General features: G+C 45.2%; 1 protein-coding gene across 1 annotated transcript in view; it reads right to left on the minus strand.

Moving 5' to 3' along the window:
- CDK1 (cyclin dependent kinase 1) overlaps positions 1 to 9,544 on the minus strand; it is a 19,454-nt gene extending 9,910 nt beyond the window's left edge. The window contains exons 1-3 of the mRNA XM_018576662.1: positions 9,533 to 9,544; positions 1,926 to 1,942; positions 23 to 83 (exon numbers count right to left, since the gene is read on the minus strand). Of these exons, the coding sequence (XP_018432164.1) occupies positions 23 to 59 (37 nt within the window). The 5' untranslated portion in view covers positions 60 to 83; positions 1,926 to 1,942; positions 9,533 to 9,544. The remainder of the gene's footprint in view (positions 1 to 22; positions 84 to 1,925; positions 1,943 to 9,532) is intronic.
- Between the last annotated feature and the right edge of the window lie 552 nt (positions 9,545 to 10,096).

A 10,096-nucleotide genomic window follows, 5' to 3' on the forward strand; every position in this document is an offset into this window, starting at 1 on the left:
TAAAAAAAAAAAAAAAACTTACCCTCTCCAATTTTTTCTATCTTTGCATACTCGTCCATGTCTGTTGATCCCAGCAAATATCCCTGGAAGAAAAACAAAAAAGTTAATCAGATACAGCCAATAGGATTTCTGTTTTTGGACCAAAGTGAAGATTTGCGGTGTTATAGGTAATAAAAATGTCATTTGTGCCCAAGAACTACCGTGAAAGATTTACCTTATGTCTGACTCCGCCTGAAAATAGCATACTTCCTGGTAGCTTTGTATGGATTACAAAGTGTACAACAACAGATTCCTCAACAATCCCCCCACCCCCATTCACTATCAGTGGCTTGTGCTTGCCTCTTTTGCCGCCTACGGGTGAAAAAAAAAAAAAAAAAACACAAAGCACATGCCTCCATCAATCGCTGAACAGTGTGGATGGATGAATCCAGTCACTTCTACTGTAAGCTGACAGCAGCCAGCGGCATCAGACGGACTTTGCAGATGATTGGCTGCACGCTCTGCTGGGCCAAAGATTTTCCAACACGTTCCTTCGGCAAGAAGTCTATCTAATCATCGACTTCTGCTGCAGGAATAGGGTCATCAATGCAGCAAATTATCAGCCGCTTGCTGTTGAATCGGATGAAATTTGCTACCCAGCTTCAACTTACCTGATCCCCTGAAGTCACCGCTTTTGTTTACAGTACACTCCATCTTGTGGACTGACGTCAGTGGGCCTCAGACTACCAGAGCTGGTGGGGACAGAGGGCGTGGGTGCCATTCTTGGAGCCAGAGGGATCAGGCGAGTAAGTCCTCTCTCCAGGTACCCAAGACCTAGATGAGCAGTTTACACATGGTGTGGGGGCAGGGAGCTCTGTGCCAGGTCTTAATCCAGGCCGGGCCCTGATGACATTTCTCCCACACAGGATTTACTTCATCTCAGCAAGAACCTCGGTGAGCCTGTGCACTGAGCTGCCCATACACAACTCAGTATCCAGGAAAAACATGGCTGACAGGCTACAAGCATCTTCTACACCAGAAGAGACTTACATCTTACATTCTCATCTGCCAGAGAAAGACTGATAAGCTTTATTTGCAGCTTCACAATGTGTTGGGGGGGGGGGGGGTTTGGCATGGAACATCCCCTTTAAGCAGTACTTCTAACTACATTACTATTGATAAATCCAAGCCCACCACAGACATTACAATCTGTACACACACACACAACAATCTGACCATTCTGACCATACAATCAACTTTAGAGCTACCAAAACTATATAGTATGGGAGGATCAACCTAATCTATCCAATCAATCTGTATGCAATCAGGTAGGCCTGTGTACCACACACAGTAGATATAAATGAGATTGTACAATCAGATTGTAACATGCGTGAAAGGCTTAAGAGCTTCCAAGTTTTGCAGCACAATGGTCTACCCCAATTGGATACACACTGATTGGATGGTTTAGGTAGGTCCTTATATTACATAGTTTTGACAAATCTATACCTCGATAGTACAAAGATTGCAACATGTATGGAGTTTAAAAAGGAGACAGCACACACAAATGGCTGGACTACAACTACAAGTCCAAGCATGCCATCATGAAGACACACTATGAAGAAGTAGAACTACAAGTCCAAGCATGCCATCATGAAGACACTATGAAAAAGTAGAACTACAAGTCCAAGCATGCCATCATGAAGACACACTATGAAGTATGGCTTGTCAGCAGGAGATAAACTACAAATCCCAGCTAGCCATGCAGAAGAAGCAGGGAGCCCCCTACATATACAATGAGACAGACAAATAACATGAACAATGGAACAGACACCCCACCCCCATTGTGAGACACGGAACCTCCAAAGACAGGACGTTCTCACCCTGAGCACCCCAAACCTCCACACTGCCCAAAACATGACCTATGATCGCCTTCATCGTGCCATTACCAGAAAGCAGCTCTCTCCTCATAGACGGCCACACCGACACTGGAGAGATTTCAAACCAGCCGCGCAAAGCCTGTCGGGCTCGCCCAATCACGGAAGTCAGTGGACATTCAAAGCGGCCAATCAGCTTCAAGGGGCGATGACGGCGCCAAACGTGCTCCTAAGGGCGGTGAGAGGAAAATGCTGCGGGAGGGACATGTACGGAGTTTGTGTCATAGGTTCTCGGTAAAATACACTAGCAATGTTACATACGGTCGGCGCGTTTTGTAACCAATCAGCCTCAACATTCTTCCTGGCTGGGGACAATCATACCAGGGGCTGGAAAATTCATTAAAGTTTTATTTCATACACACAGAAAGCTGTGGCAGAGACTGACATGTAGAAGACAGCTCATTTGCCAGCTGTTCCTGAATGTAATTTTTTTGCTCTGCAAACATGCCTTGTTTTCAAGAGTGAGGAGTTCCCTTTTTTAAATGGTACTATTAAGGTATATCTAAAATAGAAAAAAAAATATGTAAAGAATAGAGGAGAGTTAATCATTTCCTGATTTTTGCTATCTCTGTCTCATTTGGGTGATTTCTCTTCACTTCCTGTCATGTAGACTCAACAGGAAGTGAGATTTTTGGCAATATGAGGAAAATCTGCTCTTAGATGGTTCTTACGGGAACAAATGTTCACGTGGGAAGATTTCCCCTCTATACTTTTTCTGGGGGCAGCTCAGAATTTGAGATTTGTCCTCACTTTCCTGGTGACATTGGTAACAACCATAGGGAATCACTTTGGGGAATATTGCTAACAAGGACACAGGCAGCAATAAAAGACTTGACAGTAGCCTCTAGTTCAGAGGTGGACAACTCCAGCCCTCCAGCTGTTGTGGAACTACAAGTCCCATGAGGCATTGCAAGACTCACAGTTGCAGGCATGACTCCCAGAGTATGAGGCATTATGGGATTTGTAGTTAAAGCAGAGCTGGAGGGCTGCTTTCCTGCAACGCACTAAGGCCCCATTCACACAGGAATCGGCCGCCACGTACAGCTCCGTGCTGCGTGCAGGGCCATATGGAGGAGCTCCCGGTAAGGACAGGTGCTGCGTGTGATTAGTATGCAGCCCCCGTCCTTCTCTATGGGACTACGCCCCCTACGCTCACCTCAAGTGCACTTCCGTAGGGGTGCTTGTTTCCTGGCTCGGACGCAGACATGATCCATCCTGTCAGCGTACGAGTATGCTCACCCGCACGGACGTGCAGGGTGGGTGAGCGTAGGGGGGGCGTATGGCCACGCAGTCCCATAGAGAAGGAGTGGGGCTGCGTACTAATCACACGCAGCACCTGTCCTTCCCGGGAGCTGAGCGATACGGCCCTGCACGCAGCACGGAGATGTACGTGCCGGCCAATTACTGTGTGAATGAGCCCTAAAACGTGCTGCACTGCACAAGTGATGTGGCATAGCACAGGTGTGAACAGGGGGCTTTCTTTATAAATAGATTGAAATTCATACATTTTATTTTCTAGGTTTTATTTACAAACATTTCATAAACATTTCCCAGTTATTTAGAATCTAAGAACATAATATAAATATTTATAAACCTCCCCGACCTGTGGAGACAGTGTGTGACAACAACAACCCCGGGTTCACTGGAACTGATATACAAGTGATGATCAGGAAGTGGAGGAGATAAAAAGTGTTCAATAACAAGTGATGGGCGGCCACGAGGATCTTCCAGCATCCTTTAAATATCTCTGACTGTTGTATTGTAACAAGAAGTTACAATTCAGCTGCAGCCACATTCTCTGCGTGTTGGGGACATTCCATTGTTATTTTGTGTAGCTTTTGGCCGTCCTTACATACATGTGCTGAATATGTGTCTCTGGCTAACCCCATCCAAAACTGTTTTATACATTTGATAACGTATAACCCGACGCCTGTCAGGTGTTTATTATTTAATACCATTGGTGAGATTTTTACTCACTTCCTGTGTTGTCACTGAAACAAGAAATGAAAGGAAACCCCTCCTACTGAGGAACACAAACAGTATTAAAATCTAACCCTACTACGGGCCCATTCACATCATTGCGCTCCTGTCACACCATTGCGCTCCAGTAACATGCACTGTACCATTAGATCCAAAAACTGCCGCACTCCACAGATCTAAGCAGCTCCAATCTTTATTACAGTCCAAAAGTGTGCGTGCACCACAAACAAGCTCCCCAGACCAAACAGAATCCTCTAATGCTTTTCACCGATGCGGCTTATTCATAGAGGTAACTGTACAAAAACGCATGGACACGTTATATGCATTGCTGTACTGCACTGCCATTCATTGGAACTGGCACCTTAAAAACACACTTTAAAAACGCATGCAGCACATGGCCACGCAGTACAACACATGGTGTCCAGTATGTTGCAGGGAAATGCAGCCTATCCCACTTTCATATGTTGTGGTGTGTTTTCGCACATGACAAAAGCTGCATTGGTGGTATCTACCTGCACTGTCATCTTCCACCTGTCATACATATAAACATGCTGGGTTGGTATGTCTATGGGGTGTTTGGTGGCGTGGGTGATCTGATGGATGTGCATTGCGCCTGCCTATGTTCGGTTTGTACACGTGCATCCTGTGTAGGAATACACACAAGCATATGATCAGTGCTCAGGTCACAGTTTAGCATGATGAAAATGCAAACCAATGAAAAGCACTTGAAGTGACAACCTTTTCCTGCCTCCTCCTGCAGACTCTCACACAGATATGCTGGATGTCAAGTAAGGGCCGGTGCACACCTGGGCGATCTCTGACCGCGCGGCAATCCGGAGTCACCCATCACCAAAGATCGCGCTGTGGGTGCCATTATTTTCTAATGGCACCCCAGTCGTGCCGGGCAGATCGTGTGGTTTCCCTCCGCGATTCTGACCAACGCAATCGCAGCTAAAACAGCCGTAGGTCATGTATTGCAAAAAAAGGAAAATTTTTCTGCAATTGCCGTGCGGATCTACCCCACTGAAATCAATGGGGCCGCGCGGCAATCACTGTCTGCAATTGTGCACAACAGCGCGATCCCGGGATACGCGTCCTGGATCGCTCAGGTCTGCACCGGCCCTAAGGAAGGCTTTACACCAACACATGTATTGCAGGAAAACCTCAGTACATTTGTTCAAAGCATGGCAGACTGGCACCGCTAACCTTCCATGATTCCTGACATAGAGTTATTGTATAAGTCCAGAGTTTTGTAAACTAATGTATCCCCTTTACCCTTCTACATCTAACACTCCTCTATCTGAACACACACCTAACCCCTAAAACGAGCCATTAACTTATAACCCCCCACCCCTCCCTTCACCAGCCCTGAACACTTATTCCAACCCCACTTGAACCTAAAGTGAGCCCTTAAAGGAGAACTATGGGGTGAGTGAGTTACACTCATGCCCATAGTTAGAGCCTACGTGTGACAATGAAACTGTCACACATCGGCTCCATTGATCGGGAAGTGAGCGAAAACATACCACTGCTCGCTCACCTTCTGATCACCTCCCTGCAGAGAGCTGTGACTATCAGTCACCGTTCCCCACGGGGATTCCCCCCTCCTCTCTCCGATCCTCCAGCGCTGACTGGAGGAACAGACAGGGGAGGGGGCGGGCACAGCTGGGTCTGCTTATAGATAGGCAGCAGGGCGGATCTCAACATTGTTTTTGGGATCTGTCCCGGCTGCGGCGCTCTCAGCATGTAGTGGGCAAAAGCTCGCTATATACTGAGGGGAATTTATAAAAACTGGAGCAGACAAAATCTGGAGCCGCTGTCCACGGCAACCAATAGACATGTGCGATTTGTTTAGTCCCGAATCAATATTTGGACGAATTTTATGAAATTCGGACATTTGGACACATCCGAATTTCCAAATCCCAATGCATCCATATGTGTCCAAATCGGAATTTCTGTTTCCGAATTTTGGATCCCGTTTGAAAATCTCTCTAAAGCGAAACTGAATGGGACATGTGACTTTTCTGGCAAATCAGATGTGTTTTTCGGTTTAATGCATCCGAATGGGTCTGAACACGAATTTTCGTTAAGGCAACATGGGATCCATATACAGTATATACATTTAATACCAAAGCTGAGGCTCCCAGACCCAAATGGCATTCGGGATCCAAATTTCCAAAATGCGATTCGGGTCTGGAAGCCTCAGCTTTATTAATATATGTATATGGCTCCCAGACCCGTGGCATTCGGGATCCGAATTTCCGAATTGCATGCCACTTAGGTCTGGGAGCCATATACACATATTGAAATTCAGATGCCGAATACCATTCTTCTCTATGAGCTTCAGCTTTAGTATTAATATCTGTATATGGTTTTCTATGGTATTCCCAACAAATATTCGTAAACTCATCCGAAACTAACGAAAATTCGGATTTAGTTTGAATCGGAAACCCGAACTGAATTGAATTTTGGATCCAAATCCCGAAATAACAAAATATCCGAACTGAATTTTTCCACAGCTTACATGTCTAGCAAACAATCAGTTCTCTTTAGACACGTGCACCGGCAAAAAATGTGTTTAGTTTAGTTTTGATTCGGATTTTGCGTTATTTCGTTTTTCGGGATTCGGGTTTCCAAAAGTCAATTCGTTTCGGGATTTGGACAAAATTTGTTAGCAGTAGTCTGTACGAATTGTCGTTTCGTTTTCGTATCGTTCGTTGCAACAAAGTGACATTTGAGAAAAGAAAAAAAAATGTTTGTCAGTATGCTGAAGAGGAAAAAAAAAAGCGTGAGGTTCCCCCCCAATTCATACCAGACCCTTTAGGTCTGGTAGGAATGTTGGGAGGCAGGGACCCCCCCAAGTTGAAACAAAAAAAAAGTGTGTGGGGTTCCCCCCAAAATCCCTACCAGGCCCTTTAGGTCTGTGGGGTCCCCCCTAACAATCCTACCAGACCCTTGATATGAGCACAGGCCCGGCAGGGCAGGAAAGGGAGGGGACGATAGTCTGCGGGCAAGGGGGCTTATTTGCATCAGGGTACCCCTTTAATTAAAGGGCACTCAGATGCCCCCCCCCTTGTGAATGAGTAAGGGGTACTTGTACCCCTACCCATTCACTTAAGGGTTATAATTCAATGTAAATAAACAAACCACACCTTTAGAAAAAATCCTTTAATTGAATTTGACATTCTCAGCTGTCAAATATCACATGGCATTTGGGAGCTTCCGAATGCTATTGGTGATCTCCTGAATGCCATTTGGGTCTGTGGGTCAGAGATGTCATAGTACTTTTCATATGCAACGAACAAAAGAAACGAAAACAAAATGACAATTCGTACAGACTACCGCTAACGGATTTCGGAATCGGACATTTGGATTAGTTTACATTCGTTATTTCTGTCATTCGGAATCCGGATACATCCAAATCTCAGATTTTCCGAAATTTCGTCCGAATTTCGATTCGGAACGAAACGAATCGCACATGTCTAGTTCTCTCTTTCATTTTCAAATCTTAACTGAGCAGAGAGAAACTGATTAGTTGCCCTAGGCAACTGCTCCAGATTTTGTCTGCCCCAGTTTTGATAAATTTCCCTCGCTGAGTTTTGGGTCAAGGGAGGAGGTTAGTATATGTCCTGCCATGACACTAAAGAGAGCTATGGGGACAAAAGGTTACCCCATAGTTCTCTTTTAAAATGTTTTCCACTTTGGAGCCAAATTAGAATAACACCTACTTTATATTTGTCATATGTTGCATCATTTTTAAAAGATTTATGAATTGCAGTTTTACTTTCATTTTACTTATCGCAAAAGTCCAAAACTGATGTATTACCTTCTATGTAACAATAAAGTGACACTAAACTCAGGAGTTAAATCCTAAAAATGCATTCAAGGACCCCAACTAGTAACAAAAATAGATCTTATTTGTTTATCACTCGTCTGTAAATCCTCAAATCATCTCTGAATTGGTGCTGACACTGTCCTTCCTTCTGGAGGGTGACTACTTTTGTATGGTCCCTGTGTGTGTTGTAACACTGCTCCAAGCTCACTCCCATGATGGATTACAAATCTCAATACAAATTGGTGAACTAAACTCGAGACTGTAGTCCATCACAGGAGGAGAAATCTCATCTGTAATCTCATGAGATCTCAGGGAAAGATATTTTTCTCCCCTAGGATGATGTGCATGGTCACACGTCCTAGTCACATGTGCCAGAGTTCCAGGAAATAAAGGTAAATGGATTCATCTGCCCTTAGTAAAAATGTCCACTGGTAGAAGACTGGGGAGGAAAAGAGAAGTACGGTATGCATAGAATACATGTGTCAGAGTTCCAGGAAGTAAAGGGAGATCTAGTAACCTGCCCTTAGTAAAAATGGCCACTGTCAGAAGAATAGGGAGGAGAAGAAAACAAGGTATGCAAAGAATACAAAGTCGGCAATTATCTAGAAGGATGTGTTTGTAGATTGTCATTACTAAACATTGCTGAAGGTGTATTTGTTGTCATTTCAAAGATATGGGTAAAGGTCCGCTTTAAAGTAACATTAAAGTCAAATCCCCCCCATGCTGGTGTAAGAACTTACCTTAAGTGATGTCTCTTGATCCGATCATCTTCCTTCCAGTAGTTTTCAGTATCCCTCCAGCGCTGGTGCCGGTCTCTGATCCAGCGCTGACTGCTGTCTCTTCCTGTGTCCCACAATGTCTGCGCGCGTGCACGCTGCCTGGATTGACTTACCCTGTGTCTCACCTCTTCTCTCAGCCGAAGATCTCTGCTGTGCATGCGCCATGATCCTTTGCAGCCGCCCGAGAATTTTCAGAACTTCGGACGGGTGCGTGGGGCGGTGACACAGGTAAGTTTTAAGCTTTTGGGTAACTTTTCAAAATGTTTTTGCATATATCTACTGCTTGCAAGCAGTAGATATATGCAAAAAAACGCAAGGGTTTCATTATACTTTAACCCTTGCAGTGCAGGGGTAGCCCCACTGCAAAGGAGTTTGCGATTTTCCCAGAGTTCTCCTTTAAACAACTGTGTTCAATATGCATCAGATCAGGCAGGTACTATATCATTATTGGTAGATTAAAATGAGATTGTAGAATCAGATTGTGTAGAGTATGGCCAGCTCAAATCAGATCGTAGAATCGTTCTATCACACACACATATTGAGCAATCCTGCACTGGGCAAAATGTTGCCATGGCAAAGTTGAAATGGATCAGGTCTCTGGTTTCTGATTTCTGATTGGATGATTCTACTGACATTGATTTATCAATGATTGATCTAATCGATCCGTGTGTGGCCACCATTAAACAGACAGCAGCGGCCTTTCCTTGCACATGCTTAGTACATATTTCATCACCCTGAAGACAAACATATAAGTATCATATCTGCACACGTTTCAGAAACAGAAAGAAAAGGCAAAGGCTCGGAAATTGTCTCCCAGAACAAAGTCCGTGACAGGCAGGAGGGGTGTGGCTCAAGGGAAAGCAGGCGGTGGGCGCCTCTGATTGGCTGAGCTCTCCCCCCTGCTCTCAGTACCTGGCTGAGCGGACACGCCCCCTCCTCAATGCTCCCCATTGCCAGGCTGGAGAGTGGTGGCGCTGTGATCGCTGCAACAAAGTATCCAAGGAGTTGGCCGGGCGATCGCTGACCTCACACACCGCTGCGATCTGTGTCCTGACTGATCGGGGGGGGGATTCTGCAAGGAGATATTCATCCGTGAAAGTTTCCAGCAGGGGGACACCATGACCTCGTCTCCATCTGGAGGGAGCAGAGGGTGGAAGCAGGTAAGCACTTTTATTTCATTACTCTCTGGCATGGCCGACTCCTCTGCAGAAGATGAGACACCTGTCAATGCCGACTTTCTTCTGTCACTCCGGCGATCTGATAATAAACTGCACGACCTGCGATTGGCCATATGCTGCAGGACTACAAGTCCCAGCATGGGCTACTGTTGTTGGTATTCTGCAGGGCTGCCAGACTGGATACTGCGCTCAGTAATCTGAAATGTCCATTAATACATTCTTGATTATGTGTAGCACTTTGCATATCTTTTCTGCAGGTGGTATACCTGGGCTCACCATACACCTTACAATCTGACACAATCAGGATTAGATCTGCCCAAACTATGGAAGTCCATGTACACACCTGGGCGTTTTGAGTTCTGCAAAACTCTCAAATCCCATTCATTTTTATTGCTCTTGTTCACACCCAAG

This window comes from Nanorana parkeri, unplaced genomic scaffold, assembly GCF_000935625.1.
Source record: "Nanorana parkeri isolate BGI_ZX_2015 unplaced genomic scaffold, ASM93562v1 scaffold73, whole genome shotgun sequence".
NCBI lineage: Eukaryota > Metazoa > Chordata > Amphibia > Anura > Dicroglossidae > Nanorana > Nanorana parkeri.